We start from the raw sequence: 17,733 nt of genomic DNA, 5'->3' as shown, positions 1-17,733 counted from the left end.
ACAGATGAAAACAATTGCACCTGGCCAGTGTGGCTCAGTGGTTGAGCATCAACCTATGAACCAGGAGGCCATGGTTCAATTCCCGGTCAGGGCACAGGCCAGGGTTGTGGGCTTGATCCCCAGTGTGGGGCATTGCAGCAGCAGCTGATCAATGATTCTCTCTCATCACTGATATTTCCTTTTTATTGGTTTTCTTTTCTTATCATCATTGATAATTCTATCTCTCCCACTTCCTTCTCTGAAATCAGTAAAAGTATATTTTACAAAAAAAAAGAATATTATGCCCTAACCAGTTTGGCTCAGTGGATAGAGCATCAACCTACGGACTGAAGGGTCCCAGGTTCGATTCTGGTCAAGGGCATGTACCTTGGTTGCGGACACATCCCCAGTAGGGAGTGTGCAGGAGGCAACTGATCGATGTTTCTAATTCTCTATCCCTCTCCCTTCCTCTCTATAAAAAAATCAATAAAATATATATTAAAAATAAAAGAATATTACTTATGCCGAGCCAGTGTTGCTCAGTGGTTAAGCATTGACCCCATGAACCAAGAAGTCACCAGTTCATTCCCAGTCAGGGCACATGCTGGGTTGTGGGCTCCATCCCCAGTAGGGGGCGTGCAGGAGGCAGCTGGTCAATGATGTTTCTCTCTCATCGGTATTTCTACCTCTCTGTCCTTTTCCCTTCCTCTCTCTCTTAAAAAGAATATTACTTCTTATCCAATTCAGAGTTTAAAATCCTTTTATTTTCTTAATGAAAACTGTCTTTAAGACAATGTACACAAATGCCAAGCAGATTTCCTTTTCCTGAAACATGGACAATGTTAATACATTTTCTAAAATTTTAATTAAAAAAAAAAACCAACAAAAAACACTTAAGCTATTTAGAAAAACATCACAGGTGCCAGGTGACTGGAGGAAATCCTAATGGTCACAGCTATGGCCCAGTGGCGCCTGCCTCGCCCCCCGGGTGGTCCGTGCAGCGTCCTGCAGCCCCTTTCACCCCCAGAGGCCGGAGAAGCACTGCACCCCCTCCTAGAGGGGCAGAATATGGACACAGGCTCCAAGGTCGCTGCACCATTGGATGGAAGCTCACTGAAGTGAAACTTTCTTCCAGAGAGAAAAAAAGGCAAGGACGAACAATGCGAAAACATCAACAGGTGGATCAACTGTATGTGTATCTTTTTTGTGAACACGTTCTTCCAAGCATACAGACATGAAGAAACTCTCAAGGAGAAAATAAAGGAAAATAAGTTACATTTCACAGCCATGGCCAAGCGGAGGAAGACAGAAAACGACGAGCTGGAAGCGAGGTAAGCAGAACCCTCTCGGCCCCTTCCTGGAGCTGCCAGGAGCCGGGACCAGTGCTTTTGCTGAAAGCACACGACTTCCTGGGGGGTGGGGGGGGAGGCCAGAGGGAAGGGGGCGGATGGTGGCGCCAGTCCTCATGGGGCTCCCTGGAAGAACCCTGCCTGGGAGCTCCCCGTTCTCTAAGGTGGTGGTGACGTCTGTGTCGCAGGGCTCACACCAAGAGGCAATGCGACAGTCGCTGAGTCAGACCACAGATCTAGATCGCCTGGGTTCAAATCCCAGCCCCACCGTTTAACGCCTGGGTGACCCTGGGCAAGGTCAGCCACTTGTGTGCCTGTTTCCTGGTCTGCAAGCTGCGGTGAGGATGACGTGAGCTAACGTGCGTAAAGCACGTAAAACAATGCCCGGCACACGGCCCTGAAGGGCTGCACCCTTACCTGTCCCGAGCCTCTGTCCGGGCTCAGTTCTGTGCACACGTGTTGGGCCAGAGTCCAAACGCCGCTTTCTGTAAAGTGCCCCTCAAGCCTGTCAGGTCTGTGGAAGAAGGCAGTCAACTGGTCTTAAGCAAAAGGACTCAGAGGATTTTCAAAGGCTACTTACTAGCTGCCTGTTGCTAAGAGAAAAGTGGTTCACAAGTCACTGCAGATCTCGTCTACATATGATATCAATTTATTTCAGAAAGTGACGATAACTTAGTTTTTGGAAACTAAGTTATAGACAACTTTACTCCACATGTAGCATAAAAACTGTTTTGAGCCCAAACCGGTGTGGCTCAGTGGATAGAGCGTCAGCCTGTGGACTGAAGGGTCCTGGGTTCGCTTCCGGTCAAGGGCATGTACCTGGGTTGCGGGCACATCCTCAGTAGGAGGTGTGCAGGAGGCGGCTGATCGATGTTTCTCTCCCATCGATGTTTCTAACTCTCTATCTCTCTCCCTGCCTCTCTGTAAAAAATCAATAAAATATATATTTTAAAAAAAAACTGTTTTGAAATTACAAAGGCAGTAACCCCGCCTCCTTCTGCTTGCTTCTGGGCTCAATAAAATATATATTTAAAAAAAAAACTGTTTTGAAATTACAAAGTAACACCGCCTCCTTCTGCTTGCTTCTGGTGTTAGGCTGCTGATGTTGGAGTTGAAAGAGGAAGAGGTCAAAAGACAAGACCACCAGTTGGTCGACATCACGGTGATCAAGGAACCGGTGGACATCCCATCCCTGCATGTCATGCTGGGCCTCCCAAAAGAGGCCCACATATTGGGCCTGTCCAAATCCTTCGTAAGTAAGAAGAAGAAAAAATAGAGGCGACCGGGTTTGTCAACGAGCCACAGGAACCAGCGGATGTGAAAGCAGGTTAGACCAAAGCACTGCAATGCATTCCTGACCAATATAGTTGTGTTTTACTTCCTGTTGCAGTGTGCTTGAATACCACGCCCTGTCCACTGTTCCCAGTTTTTCTAAGGTTGGACCACTAAATGCCTGCACTCTGAAAACTGAGCTGCATGAAAATACATGGATATGGGGAGTAAATGAGTGTGTATTCAATATGATTGGTGATTAAGTTTAGAATCTGATAAAGCCAATCACATATCAATGGGGAGTAGATGCACTCATTGAAACATTTCTTCAGGCTCCCTCCCCAAAACAGTTCCTTTGCCCCTTGTCACCGCCCTGTGTCCATATCCTACCTGTCCTCTTACCTGGCGGCCTCTTACGGGACTCTCCCGCGAGTCAGCACCACTAACACTGCAGGACCCAAGGCCAAACAGCAGGGTCAGGAGCGGGTGTGCAGTTGGCGGTTAAGTGAATACTCTAAGTCTCTGTTAGAAAATGTCAGAGCTAATACTTTGTTTTAAAATTTAAGACCTACCACCAAAAGCATAAAAAGACAATTTCTAGCTTCCCAATTGGCAGAAGGCAACTATCATAAATCTTAGAAAAAATCATAAATCTTGGAAAAAAGGAAAACAACAAAGAAAAAAGATGGAAACAAAACAAAAGATGGTGGGGAGAAGTGCCAAGGTACCAGGAATCACCAGTGTAACAGGTTAAACTCACCTCTTCCCCTCCCTAGCCCCAGAGGTACTTAGATTGGATGAAAAAAAAATCACTTCAATGTTCCTCTTTACAAGGGAAACATCTTCAACAAAACCATATAGAAAAGATAAAAATAAAAGTAGGAAAAATGCACCCGGAAAATCTAATCAAGATGATTAGAAAGCAAGCATTATTAAAGGTCAACAAAATAGAATTTAAAGCAAATATCAGCATAATACAGATAAAAATAATTAAAAAGGACCAACAACCAAAAAGATGCAGTATTCCCATGCATTTTCTGAACTAGCCTTGCAAACAGACCAGGAAGAGCAACACTGAGTACGGACATAGACAATTAAAGTGCCTACACGAAAACCTTTGAACTAACAGAGTTAGACACCAGCGTGCAACAGAGAAAAAACACTGGCTACATTTTTGGTTGAAAAGTGCAACAGTTTCAAATCATCCCTCAGCGACCAGATCTCTCTGGACTGCAATTAGCGAGTCAGCGATAAACACAAAGCATGCCTTTATTGGGAGGAAGTCATAGTGGAAACTGCATTATGTAAGACAACAGAAACACTACACATCGATGAGGAGTTTTCTCCCATCTCCTCCCTAACTCACAGAAGCATGCAGGCCAGGCGACGGGAACTGGAACCCCCGTGAGGGCTGGGTAGGTCCAGTGTTTCTAGACCATGCCTGGCTTGTTTTCACCCCGACTCTGGGGGCACCAGGCCACTAAGCTCTGTAACTGTCTCAGCTGTGAAGCTGCTTGCGGAGTGCGCTGGGAGTTTGTTCTACGTAACAAATCGCTTTATGTTTAGGCCACACGGGGGCACTTGCACTCAGCAGGATATGGCATCAGTACTCGAGGTAAAAACCACGTCTAGTAATTCCTTTGGGCAAAGGCCTTTGTTCACCACTTCAGTTCTAGGGACCAGGGAAGGGACCCTAACTCTGCGAAGCTCCAGCTGGTCAAGTAGCCCCCAGGATGAGCCAGGGGCCCACTGGCCAGTGTGGTCTACACACAGGCAACAGGAGAGAGACTCAATGCAAAACCGAAAGTTTAAAAACTTTAACAATTTATTAGTCTTATTTTCCAGTAAAATATTCACATAATGTCCAAAGAATGGAATGATAGAATGTCATTGGCTAATTCCACATAAATATTTAAAATCTAAAAACTTCAGAGGATCATCAGACTGAGTAGAAATTTGATTCTTCAAAGCAAGTATTGCTTTACTATTGTCATTAATCCAGTCAATAATATGACCAATAACCTGCAGTGTAAACAGAACGCTTGCTGAGTGGCTTTTTAAAAGATGCTTCTGTGAGCCGTTACCCGTCAATCCAAGAAGAAGATGTTATTGAACTGCGTGGCGCAAAGTTTCTTTACCTCCTCTGCAGGAAGAACAGAAAGCAGTGAGTAAGGGAGAGCTTTTCACTCAAAGGTTATATAATACATATTAGTACCTTAAATTCTTCTGGAATAAAGTTGGGAATAAGTAATTATCTGCATTAATGTTGATCTTATTTCTAAGAAGCTGAGGCAAGAAATGTTAATAAACTAGGAGAAAGAAAAAGCCTAACATGCCCACGAGACTTCAGTGCTATTTAACAGAGACACACTGCCTCTTCGATCCTGAGAAAGCTCAAACCCAGCACCCACAGGGCCTGAGACACCCACGGTGAGGGCCTTAGGAGCACAACTTCTAAAATCTTGAGAACTCTGATGCAAGCACGAACTCCAGCTGCAGCCATGACCTGTGGAGCAGGTGCTCCAGCAGCCTCTCTCTCGTGACGACTCAATTCCCATTGTACTGAGCCACGGCCTCACTGCGGTTTCTAAAGCACACAGCTATGCATGTGTTACTAGGAGAGAGAAATGGAATATGCCCTCGGAGATACCTGCAGAAAAAGCTCACACCTAACGCTGCTGACAGGTGGCAGACACTTGGGTGCATCCCAACTGTCCACTCCTGCTCTGTCTCTTGCAGGGCCGCACCGGGGTTGGGTGCAGGGAAGGTAGCACCACCCTTGCCTCCAGGCCAGCACAAAGCAGTTGCTGGGATCGCAGTGTGCGGAGGACAGACCGCCCCAGCGTTACTGCTCCCGCACAGAGTGGCTGTCATTGCTTCATGAGCCTGGCTGCTCTGCCTCAAAGGGCGAATTCTCACACAGGAAGTAAGAAAGACCAGCTCACCCACAGTATGTGACGCCATGGGATTTTCTCCTTTGGCCTCATAAAAATAACTTTCCTTTGGCCACTGTCAAGTTTCCCGTGACATGGGCAAGTTTTTCACATACTTTTTCAAGGAACTAAGCTACAGAAAAACAGACTGGATCAAAGGTTTCCTCCGAGCAGCGGAAGCATCTGCTTGAAATCGCAACAGTCGTGCTGTTCTATTGAGCATGTGTCTCAGTACAATGAAGACAGTGGTTTTAACTATCAGAAGCATTAACACTGTGCTCAGATACCAAATCCTATTTACCATTTACTTCAATCAGGTTTGCATTTTTTTGGTTCAAAATAACATAGAGCTCCCGCTGGTCAGACTTTTTCCCAACAACCCAATAGTCACTCATGGCTTTCACAATGATTTCCTCATCTTCGTCCACCCTGCAAGACAAGAGTTTCAGAATGCAGTCGTTTATTACAAACAGAGCCAGACTGTGAGAAACTATCTACAACAGGAAATCTCAGTCATCTGAGAAGTCCAGGGAGTCCCGTACGAGTGACCCGAAGCTTGGGGCTTAATGATGGGCCTGGAAGCCCAGAGAGGCGGTCGAGCCCCTCTAAGGGGCAGTGGTCACTGGGTTTTGAAGACAATTCCCTTAATGTCTCTGCTGGTCAGAAGGGGGCACCTCACTTGAGAGGTGGTCAGAACTACCTGGTGAAGTCACTGTTGATGTCACCCAGAATCTTCATCAGATCCGGGTGAACAGATGTCAGCGACACACTGGGTGTTTTTCTCATGTGAATCGTACTTTTTTCCGCTAAATTCATGTGGTTGAAGTAGATAAACTTAAACTGGGGTTCCTTCTCAGACCTGTGAGAACAGAGCAGTGAAGTTAACGTTCTGAAAGGGTTCTCCAAGTGACACAAAGACACTGTTCAAACTTGGAACCGTGTGGCTGGGCCCTGGACTTTCCACTGCTGGGCCTTCCCGTCGAGAAACTGCATGAAGGTGTGACAGGCTCCTCATTCGTTCGTGTGAGGACTTGTTACATTTACGTGATATCTGTGAGGTTCCAATCTGATGGAATTTTCCAGAGGGCTGAAGTGTATTGTTTAAAAAATAAAAATAGTTAAACCATTTTATGACTTTCCCAATAAAGTATAATGTTTTATAAATGGCAATCACTCCGTTATTCCCTGAATTTTCTGTTAAAAAAAGGGGGGGCTGAGGAGGGCAAACTAAGTGAATACAGACTATGTATCTCCTGGCCCTGTTTTTCTAAATAAAGTCTTCCTGGAACATGGCCACACCTCATGTTAATGTACTGCCTGTGCTGCTTTCACGCAAACCACCATTGAGGAGGTGTAACATATACAGCCACGAAGTCTAACATACTTACTATTCGGCCCTTTTCAGAAGTCTGCTGGCCCATTAGGAGAGTAACATCTCCTTTATCCCACAGAACCGGGAACACACGTGTTCGTGTGTGAATCGGTCACAGAACTGAAGCTAACTACTGTTAGCTAGCAACACTGCACCCTCCTCAGTGGAGATCACCCTTTCTGCTGAAGGATGATAAACATTTAGTTGGGATGCAGCTTCAATTACTGTAAATGAGTGGGCGCTACCCCACTGCCCCCCAGGTCAGGGCCTGCGACTTCTCAGGGTCCCACCCAGACAGCTGGGCCACTTGCTCCAGGGCCTCCTGCCGTCCCCTCTCACTGTGCCCTCACTTAAGTCACAGTCTGGGGTCTGGGTGAGAGGCTGAGCGGCCCTGCCACTGGGGGCTCAGGGCCTCTGCTTACTGCAGGGCTTGCAGCCACGCCCCAAGGCTGAGGGTGCGGAAGTCTGGCCTCTGGGTAAGTGGGTTATTACCGTAATACTGTGCATCTAGGCAAAGAAAGCATGTGATAGCTTAGTGTCCAGGAAAATGAAAAGGGAATTCTTATAAAAGCAGAATTTTTATCATTGTTAACCCTCACACAGGATTTTTTTCTCCACCGGGCTGATCGAGTGGGATGTGGGATGTGGGCAGGCTCTCACAGGCCAAGCCTATGGGCAGAGCGGGCACACCTCAGCCGATACGCTCATGCACAACCAGGGCAGGCCAGCCCCACCGTCAGCGCGGGCAGAAAACTCAGGAGCAGCTCCCCGGAAGCCTTTCCGACAGGACTGAGCTCTCTGCTGCCCTCTGGAGGCGGAGGGAACGCGAATGATACTGTCCGTTTGCTTAAGGAGAAACCCCGACTCTCCCGAGCCCCATTACATGCTGGGAAGGAAACACAACGTAAAGTACTAACCCAGACACTCTTTTGTTGACGTTAAATTGTTCACAAATGTCTGACGCCAGCACCGTGAGCTGGGGCCCCACAATGCTGTCCAGTCTTCGGCAAAAGTCCAACGTAGGCTGCACGGAGGCTAGCAGGTGAGGCAGAAAAGCAGTGAGTGCGACCATGCTCTGGGGTAAAAAGGTCAATGTTCATTTACTGTCTTGATAACAATTTTGCCGTCTTTACTGAATTAACAATTCAAACCTTTACTGGATCTGGGAGATGAGGCAATTAAATGATCAGATCTCCCTGCCCACCCTCTCTCCCCCTCAATAGAAGAGAAACAGAAAAATCAAAATTATATTTAAGATTGAAAAAAACAGCAAAAGCAAAGACCTGTCTCACTGAGAATGTTGACATAAGCATGTGCTGTAGGTGGTAAACGGGCTGTCCACCCCAAGTCGACCCAAGAAGGTCTAATATTTAACAAACATTACACAGCACGGATGGGCCACGTCTGGGGCTCTTCAAATGTGACCTCATTTAACTCGCATAGCCCCCTAGACAGGTGCCTCTGTTACCTCCCACAGTCAGGGGGGCACAGAAGTGCCCGGGTCCTGCTGCTGACAAGGACTCAACTTCCCTCGATGCTGCTATGACAACATGTTGACTTTTTTAAAAAATATATATTTTATTAACTTTTTACAGAGAGGAAGGGAGAGGGATAGAGAGTTAGAAACATCGATGAGAGAGAAACATCAATTCAGCTGCCTCTTGCACGCCCCCTACTGGGGATGTGCCCAGAACCCAGGTACATGCCCTTGGCCGGAATCGAACCCGGGACCCTTCAGTCCGCAGGCTGATGCTCTACCTGCTGAGCCAAACCAGTTAGGGCATGTTGACTATTTAGGAACAGAACACAGCAAACTGTAGAGAGAGAAGGCTTGGCTAAGGCTGGAGTCAGACACAGGGTGTACCTACCGTCAATCATGAAGCACACAGCTGCGCTCATGGCCTGGGAGGAAAAACACACCGAGGTTACAAGGCGGCACAGAGGGAAGGCTGCAGAGCCAATGCAGCGGCCTGGCTGGACTCCTGACTGGACAAATCACCTTTGTAAAGGTATTTCCTGGCCAACTGGAGAGATCTGGATATGGAGTGAGCACTAGATGAGATTAAGGAAGAACTGAGACTGTCTCTACAGAACGAGCAAGTCCACAGCTGTAAAGGCGCGTGAGGGCAGTACTCAGTGAGGTGTGTGCCGGGGCGTCCAACTGAGCATGCAGGAGCCAGGCCTTGGACAGCTACCCTCTCACAAGTAAGGAAACTCCTTCACAGGAGCCGGAAAGGAGGCACTATTCCAGAAGGGCACCCAGGTTTAGTTTCACAGTAATGTTCACGTCCAGCATCTGTTCTGAGAACATGTAAGAGGTTTGCACACATACCCGTGGACACACACGGGAGTTACTTTGGTGTTAACCTGGAACACTGGAGGGAAAACAGTTGTTACCTTATAAACGATGAGATGGAGGGCTTCGTAAGTGTCATCGGTATTTACAAAGATTTTGGGGAATCTGCATTTTGCTTCCGGATCATTAAGGTTCAAGGGTCCAGTCAGAAATCTGAGAAGCAAATAAGAGATGACTCGATTCAACTAGGAAAATTATAAACAGGAATGTACAGGGTGGGTAAAAGTAGGTCTACAGTTGTGAGCATGCAAAACACTGAGTTTATTCCTATTTATTTTTGCATTAGTTTCCACATGAACAACTGTAAGCCTACTTTTGTCCACCCTGTATAAATGGAGTACATTCTACTTACTATACAGTCATTTTGGGGGGAAACTAGATATTACTTACAAAACACCAAATAAGAATATAGAAAAGTAATAGTTTTAATTCACTGGAAACAAGATAATTCCTTTGCTGATCATCTATCTATATATATAAAAGCCTAAGCGACTGAACGACTGGTTGACCGGTTGCTATTACGTGCACTGACTACCAGGGGACAGACGCTCAGTGCACAAGATTGGGCTCCCTCCTGTCTGGATCAGGCCGAAACCAGCTATCCGACACCCCCCGAGGGGTCCCGGATTGTGAGAGGGCGCAAACTAGGCCGAGGGACCCCCACCGCACCGGGCCTCTAGTTATCAATAAAACAGCACAAAGGTAATTCAGGGTTCATGATTTTATCTTTACCAAGGAAGATGATAAACTCCAGTACCGCAGCCCGAAGAACAGAGTCCTACCTTCCATAGTGCTGAAGATTTCCTGGCATTTCTGCCCTCATGGGAGAATCCCTTCCTGCCAGCTGTGAACAAATCGATGTTGAGAAATGACTTATTAGATTGTCTACTTTCAAAGCTTTGAAAAGTAGTAGTCCTCTACCATTGGCTCTGTGTCACTTTCCTACATCAATTTCCCACGCTCATTCCACCAAGAAAAGAGGGGGGTCAGACACAGAGGACTCATTTTAACCAGAACCATCACAACATAGCTTCCCTGGGCCCTACATTCCCTCTCCTGATTTAGTGCTTTCACAGCAATAACTGAAATCTCCCATGCGGTTAATGCATCCTAGCCATGACATAAATTACTCAGCTTCCCCTTGTAGCCCCGACGGCGAACACTCTCTTCCTATTTTCTACATGTGGAAACTGAAGTCCACAGACGTTGACCAGCGCACACAGCTCCCAAGCAGGAGGGCCAGGTGTCAAACCCAGGCCCCTGACACCCGAGTCCCTGCCCCCTACCAGGACGTCGTGCCTCCTCCTAGACGGCACATTCCTAGTTTCCTTTGCTGACGATGTACTATTTCAACAGCAGAGAAACTAAATAAAAAACACCCTCCATCCAACAGTCACACTAGCTAAAAACTTGTTACTCTTCTAAAAAATGATGTCCTTTTAGGCTACATAACACTGCAGCATGTGAAAGATTTAGCAAATGAAAAACTGAAACCAGCAAAACCAATAGTGAAAATGCACAGCCAGTTCTCAACGTGAGCAGTCTGCACTGAGAGGGACGACTCGTGTGTCCATGTGCACAGGCCGTGCTGTACACTGTGGTTTCGTTTCACAGCCTGGCTCTTCGGGATGTGATAAAGCAGTTTTCTGCTGTTGCCACGGCACCGTCACACGTGGAAAAGCCTCCTGCAGCGGTCCTTCCGGAAGCAGGTGCTTTAGCATTAGACCGCCGCTGAGGTCGAGTCCTGGCCCTGCCACTTATTAGCGGGGTGAGCCTGGCTAAGTCAGTTCAGGCCCCCCAGCCAGGGTATCCCACCGGAAGGCGGAGATAAGGGACCCAGCAAGCATGCACCGCCTGACAACAGTGCTAACAGCTGGCAACAGCAGAAAACTGTGCTGTTGGGGTTACCACTGCTTTGTCAGAGGTCCTGGCATGTTCTGAGTTCCCAGAACCCGACCTCAGTGAATTGCTCCTTTAAAAACACACCTTCGCTATTGCCTTTGAACGTAATAAAAGGAAGAAGAGCTGACACACGTGGCTTTCTGTGTTAAGTGAAATACAGCTAACCAGGTCTCACTCCGTACCACAGTAATGATGTAAAATAGGGATCAGAGCTGCCCCAGCCACAACCAATTACTACACCCTCCTCCCACCCCAACCTGTGTATGTGCATGTGTACATACATACATACACGCATGCATATACCTACCTACCTACCTAGAGAGAGAGATTAGCACCCAACCGTACCTCAGGTTCGATATGCCTTGGAAAGAGGGATGTGGTGAGGTATTTGTATAAAATTCTCATGTCATCTTGTTCCAATCCACTCCTGAAACACAGAAAAGCAGTCAGAAGCGGGACGGTCGGTCTCTGCACGGCTCTATGCGGAAGTGCGTCTCCTCTCACATCAAATGGAGAGCCCTTCCCTGCTGGAGGTTCCAGAGGGACCTGCTGAAGGCCACGCCTGTGGCGTGCACCGCACGGGCCGTTTAAAATAAAGTCACAGGACCCGATTCCCTGGTTGAGTTCCACGCAGGACTCTTCGGGGAGCATTAGGAACCACGATGCTCCCCTTCAGGACGGAGGCTTCGCTCGGCTTCTGGCCACGCGCAGCGCCACATTCTTCCGCTCAGCATCCGGGAAGGCAGGGCAGGCACTGATGCTGCCGACAGGAGCGGACCCTGCTACGTCTCAGAAATGGAGTGGATTTCAATTCTCTGGTTTTCAGTGTAGGCGAAAAGGAGGAAGAGAAAGAAACCAACCTCAAGCAAACCATCTAATCTGAAATGAGGCGACAATGAGCAGCCCGTGGGAAAATGGCTGAGACGCTAGCTGGCATCTGATGCTATTTGAAGTCGGGTCTGTAGGTAGGAAAAATCCACACACAGAACTAGAAGGGAGCCCTGCACGCACAGGCAGCTTGGTTCTGTTTCCTGCAGGCCAAGGAGGAGCTCAGGTCCAAAGGTAAAACCAACAGAGAAGAGGCTCACAGCCAACCAGGCAGATGGAATTGGCAAACCAAACCATGGAAAGGTCACCCACTGGTTCCTTTTGCGGAACTAATTGCGAGACACGGGTGGGGGTGGAGGGTAGAGAAACAAAAGCAAAACAGGCTCTGGGTGTGATTTCCCCTTTAAGACATGTCAGTCCCAGCGGGGAGAGCAGCTAGGATAAGCAGAAAGCACGGAAAGTATTGTGCTGGGCAGCGCTTCCCCAGCTGCCTCCCTAGCAGCAGCTACTGGGCACCCTGGCTTCCGAACCCTCCAAATGTGCCATGGGACCAGGATAGAATACACACGGGATACTTAAGATTTGGCACAAAAAATAGCTCATTAATAATTTTTTTATATTATTTACATGCTGAGCTAACACTTTAGATATATTGGGCTACAAGATATAATATAATAATTCACTTAACCAGGTTCTTTCTACTTTATCTTGGCTACTGGAAACTTTTAAAGCGCCTATGTGTTGTGCATTACACTCTCACCTCCAGCGCCGTCCTAGACCAGAGGGCAGGCGTGGAAACGCCCTATAAAAGGTAAGGGTGACATTAATTCCTTAACTGCTGGTCACGCCCACTGTGCCCGGGGCTTTGTTTTTATTATTGCACTTAAGATTTAGTGCTAGGCATTAAGTCCTTTGGTGCTGGTTTTCTGGGTAGAACATTTTAAAAAACTAAGTTGCAGCCAGCAGTTCAGAGCACAGAACACCAGCAGGTGCTCCCCGTTTGCAGAGGGCAGAGAGGCGTGCAGAGTTATAGGGTCTCGACCAGCTCTGACCAAGCAGCTCTCCATGCAGTATCTGCGCCCCATTCCTACCCGAGCTCCCCTACAGAAACAAGTGAAGTAATGTTAGTTATGCCAGATCGTACCTTTGGGGGCAAGTTCTTATAACTGCACGGCAATCTTCAGTGATTTCAAAATACAAGGTTTTAAAAAACCAAACAAGAGTTCCTTCCTTAGCACAGAGAGACAGACAACAGCATGAAGCCAACAAAACCCTGCGACGGCCCGATGAGTCAGGACTCCACCCACAGGAAAGAGCCCCTCATGCTCAGGACAGGTTCTCAGTCTCCCAAAGAGTTATTTCATAGGAATGATGTTTTTTCCTTTAAAAAACAACTTTTCTTCTGTTCAAAGTGATGCTACTACTTTGTCAAGACTGACTGCTCTTTCTGGTTTATGAATCAACTAGAGGCCCGATGCACAAAATTCGTGCAAAAGTAGGCCTTCCATCCAAGCTGCCGGCACCAGCTTCTTCCCTCTGGCACTTGGGACCCAGGCTTCCCTCGCAGCCCCGGCTTTGTCTGGAAGGTCCTCTGGAAGGACGTCCAGTCTAATTAGCATATTACGCTTTTATTATTATAGATAACTCTGTCCTGTGTTGGTGTCATTGCTAAATGGACTGCTGTTGTTTTGCTCTAAGACTTCCACAAGTGCTCTGAGGGACGCAGCCACTGCAACGCTGCAAGCGACACACGGCTGTGGTCTGCAGTCTGTGCGTGTCAGTAGAGCACGCCCACTGTTTCTGAAGATGGAGCCCAGTTTTTTAAGTCAGGGACTTCTGTCGGCAGAAGCACTGTCAAGAACCGGGCTGTGATCATCCAAGGCACGATCCTCACTTAGGATTAGTTTAGTCCAGAACACAGACTTACTGTCAGGTATGGAACATAACATAATCCAGCCAAGATCAAAGAGCATGGTCAGCTCTGATTAACTTAAAATATCTAAGGCATTTATTTATAAAAGCAATTAGCCCTGAAAAGTAAGTCAGTTCAATAAGAGGAAAATTCTCTTAAAAAATAAGCCAAAAACTTCGGACAAAGAAAAAATCAACTGAGCGCTGGCTGGGCAGCTCAGTTAATTGGACCGTCATCCTACACCAAAAGGTTGCAGGTTCAATCCTGGATTGGGGCGTGTACTAGAGGCGACCAATTAATGTTTCTCTCTTTCCTTTCTCTAAAATCAATAAAAACATGTCTTCCGGTGAGGATTAAAAAAATAAATAAAAAGAGTCAGCTGACATCCTATGAACAGCAGTAATATCTAATCCTATCACAGCCAACACCAAATCCATTCAGGGCGTACCTACCAGATGAGTTGGTCATTATAGAGAAAGGCAGTGTATTTGACTATACTCAGGCTCTCCTCCATCCTGTTAATAAAGGACTGGATTTTCAAATAAGTCATTTTATCCAATGGGAAGAAGCTGATTCCACCAAAAATGTCGAGTAGATCGCATGACTGCAAATGCAGCGTTTGCAAATACTGTAGGAAAAAATAAGGCACAACATTTATAAATAAGCACACTGAATATAGTACTCTTTGACAACTGAAGATAATTAGCCCTAATTAATGGTACAACACAACCACACACTGGCAACAGCACGCCGACAAACCAGCCAGTGGGTGCACCACAGATAACTGGATCTGAAATTAGTACCAATTTCAAAATATAAAGTTCAAACACAACTCATTAATGTTTCCTCAGTATTGTGTTTTCTCTCTTTGAAGTATTTGATTCCTTTTATTAGTGCATCTCAAATTAGGTTAGCCCTATTTGTGATATCACGGATATACTTAGTTATGTCTTTAATTTAAATTCAATTAAAATGATGTTGAGCCGAAACCGGTTTGGCTCGGTGGATAGAGCATCGGCCTGCAGACTGAAGGGTCCCAGGTTCGATTCCGGTCAAGGGCATGTACCTGGGTTGTGGGCACATCCCTGGTGGGAGATGTGCAGGAGGCAGCTGATCGATGTTTCTCTCTCATCGATGTTTCTAACTCTCTATCCCTCTCCCCTCCTCTCTGTAAAAAATCAATAAAAGATATTTAAAAAATAAATAAATAAAAGGCCATAAAGTTGAGAACCACTGCTCTAAAGGTTTGTCTGGACACTATCAGGATTGTAAATAAAATTCAAAATACTTACCCGATGGAAGAATTTCTCTAATCTTTCTTTTAGGAGCTTGACACCTCCATTTTCCATGGCTCTCATAAATGTACCGTTAAAAAGCTAAGGGTGTAAAAAGTTTTAAAAAGTCAATTTCCCATGCCCTTCAATCATCCGGTATGACAAGTTCTTCTTTTACTTTTAGATTAATTTGACTTATTTAATCCCCCAGTCCCTTTTAAATATAGGATCTAGTCACATGAGAAAGGAGAAGTTATAAAATAAGTCACCAAAAATTAACACACTGTTAAGTGATGTTGTGATTTTTATGAAATCACCTAATTGTTTTGGGCATGTTTTTAACCTCAGCTCATACCTACATTTAACTTTACATAAGTATCGTCACCAGACTTCTTAAACCAGATAGTGTGTATTTTCCTCAAGAACTTGGACTGTCTTGTTCACCAATAGGGACACATTCCTAGTACAGGGCCAGGAATGGAGAAGTACTCCAAGCTCATTGAGTAAGTGTACATGCAAACTCAATACTGTCCCAGAGGTCCCATAATTTCTTCCCCTCATCCAGCTACACAGTCACCTTGCAATAATCTAAAGAATTAAGAATTAGTTTTAACCCCTGTCAATGGGGGTAACTGGCTAGATTCAATTCAGAAACAATGTCACGCTCACCTTGTACATGCTGTAGCACTGCTGGAGCACGGAACTATAAACCTTGTCCTGCAAACAACACAAAGACACAGCACAAGTCTCAAGGTGAAAGGAAAGAAAATTCTATTACACGGTAGGTAGAGTACAATGACTGTTGGCAAAGCAATATGATGTTTATAAACCTGATCCCACAATAGTTGTGTGCTGAAAAGAGAGCTATTTAAATTCAATTATAAAGCAGTAAACCTGATTGCAGGAGGGATTTAAACATGGATGATGAGAAGACATGGTACATCTACCTTTTTATAAGATTGTACTAATGTAAACAGTAGTTAGAAAACCTTACTATGTGTGTCCTGAGAAACTTCTGCAAAGCAACATAGCTTAAAACTGGCTGAGAAAATCACCCAACATATTTAGGAATAAATGTTTTCCTAAAAAATATGAAATAAATGAATGACATTACCAACAACTCCTCTTCTTGGTATTCAACAACTGGTTTTCCATCTTTACTTTGCTTTTCAATTATAGGATTCCGAACAACCTACAAAGTTTGATAAAGTGAAATTATACAATGAATCAATTGTTTTAAAATTTCCCCCTAAACTTAAATATTTGATCCTGTCACAACAAAAACACATTTCTTAAAACAGCCACAAGAACAAATACTGAATAGGAGTTGGATTTTAAAATTGCAACCAATCTTATTGTAATTTTACTCTGATGCAATGGCCAGAGGACTTTCCTAAATTCTTAACAGTAAAGATCACCCATAACTTTACAATTTCAAGAAGATGTACTGTGTATGTAAATACCATGACCATCCAGAAATTTTCCTCTGGTTCGTTGAAGAACTGCCTATTCTTCTGTGTGTGTAAAGACTTCGCAGGCTTTGATGGACTGAAGGTCCTAAAAGGGTGAGAAGGACGTGTTGGGGACGACTCTCCAGTGTGAGCTGTAAGAACCCACTGAGCTTTGCAGAAGCGCCTTTAAAGGCGTTACCTTGTAAACTGTACAATAGCTTCACACAAGCCGACATTTCTAATTTTTTCGTTCTTCTCCACTTCATTTGGGTAATAAAACAAAATTTTGTTTTCCTCCTACGTATGAAGGAGAAACAGAACCGCAGCATTAACATAAACATTTTAAAAATCTTAGCTGTTGAAAATGCTGTTTAATGTCAACCTCTCATATCATATATGCTAAAGGAAAAAAAAATCAACCATTCCCAAGCAAAACACACACACACACACACACACACACAAAACTTTTCAGAAAGAGAATGATCCTTTCAATGTCTAAAACGCTCCTCAGGCTGAAGGACAATTGTGTTACACACGCAACGGAGGTAGCACTACTGGACAATTACTCTGGCACTCCATCTTCGGAGTTCCTTCCTCATGCTGGTTTGTAATAAATACATCAACACTAGAAAGAAATAGGCGTGTGCATGTGCGCGTGCGTGCGCGTGTGCACAAACTTCCACCTCCCCGCGAATGACACCCAGCAGGTTCGTGGGCATTTGAACTGACAGCCTTTAAAGGGGCTGTGATTTCCTGCAGGCAAAACCTGGCTCCGGACATCCCTTGGGGAAGTCGCCGTCCCCCCCACCTACAGCCAATACGGACACAAACTCCTGGAACTTAAGACACTGAGTAATAACTGGGGAATCTCTGCGAGGGTCCTTCCGCCAAGCCCGCGTGACCTCGGGGCTCCGGTGGGGCCCCCTCTCTTCCACGCCGCCGGTCGGGGACTTCCAGGAACAAAGACGCCCGCGCAATGTTAGCCACGCCAGGACCCACGCGAAGAGAAGGGACTCGACCCGTGTGCGGCGGGCGACTCACCCAACGAGTCTTCACTCCACACACGGGCACTGATCCGGGACCCGAAGCACCCTGGCTGCGCTGC

At 45.9% G+C, this 17,733-nt stretch overlaps 2 protein-coding genes across 3 annotated transcripts in view; one reads left to right on the top strand and one right to left on the bottom strand.

The window, feature by feature from the left end:
- Positions 1-3,220, top strand: part of LOC102758102 (radial spoke head 10 homolog B) — a 32,979-nt gene extending 29,759 nt beyond the window's left edge. The window contains exons 18-19 of the mRNA XM_015565116.1: positions 1,115-1,310; positions 2,424-3,220. Of these exons, the coding sequence (XP_015420602.1) occupies positions 1,115-1,310; positions 2,424-2,604 (377 nt within the window). The 3' untranslated portion in view covers positions 2,605-3,220. The remainder of the gene's footprint in view (positions 1-1,114; positions 1,311-2,423) is intronic.
- Positions 3,221-4,404: 1,184 nt separating this feature from the next.
- On the bottom strand, positions 4,405-16,944 carry CCZ1 (CCZ1 homolog, vacuolar protein trafficking and biogenesis associated). 2 transcript variants are annotated; one of them, XM_015565112.1, is made up of 14 exons: positions 16,828-16,944; positions 16,641-16,734; positions 16,292-16,369; positions 15,847-15,894; positions 15,196-15,279; positions 14,356-14,531; positions 11,509-11,590; positions 10,044-10,105; positions 9,303-9,414; positions 8,774-8,807; positions 7,823-7,940; positions 6,234-6,392; positions 5,835-5,962; positions 4,405-4,743 (listed from the first exon to the last, which is right to left on the bottom strand). In XM_015565112.1, the coding sequence occupies exons 2-14, from the start codon at positions 16,647-16,649 to the stop codon at positions 4,688-4,690; spliced, it is 1,146 nt and encodes a 381-aa protein (XP_015420598.1). In that variant the 5' UTR covers positions 16,650-16,734; positions 16,828-16,944; the 3' UTR covers positions 4,405-4,687. The 2 variants fall into 2 exon arrangements, with proteins under 2 accessions (XP_015420598.1, XP_015420599.1); XM_015565113.1 differs by lacking the exons at positions 16,292-16,369; positions 16,641-16,734; positions 16,828-16,944 and adding an exon at positions 15,537-15,765.
- Between the last annotated feature and the right edge of the window lie 789 nt (positions 16,945-17,733).

Source organism: Myotis davidii, unplaced genomic scaffold (assembly GCF_000327345.1).
Source record: "Myotis davidii unplaced genomic scaffold, ASM32734v1 scaffold399, whole genome shotgun sequence".
NCBI lineage: Eukaryota > Metazoa > Chordata > Mammalia > Chiroptera > Vespertilionidae > Myotis > Myotis davidii.
Note: the sequence above shows the minus strand (reverse complement) of the source record. Positions and strands in the feature narration are given on the sequence as shown.

Excerpts from the sequence above, each read along its gene's own strand:
- CCZ1 (XM_015565112.1), bottom strand. Across the intron at positions 14,532-15,195 it reads TAGAGAAATTCTTCCATCGG|TATTTGCAAACGCTGCATTT; the intron begins GTAAGTATTTTG and ends TTTTTCCTACAG. Across the intron at positions 5,963-6,233 it reads ATCAACAGTGACTTCACCAG|GGTGGACGAAGATGAGGAAA; the intron begins GTAGTTCTGACC and ends CTTGTCTTGCAG.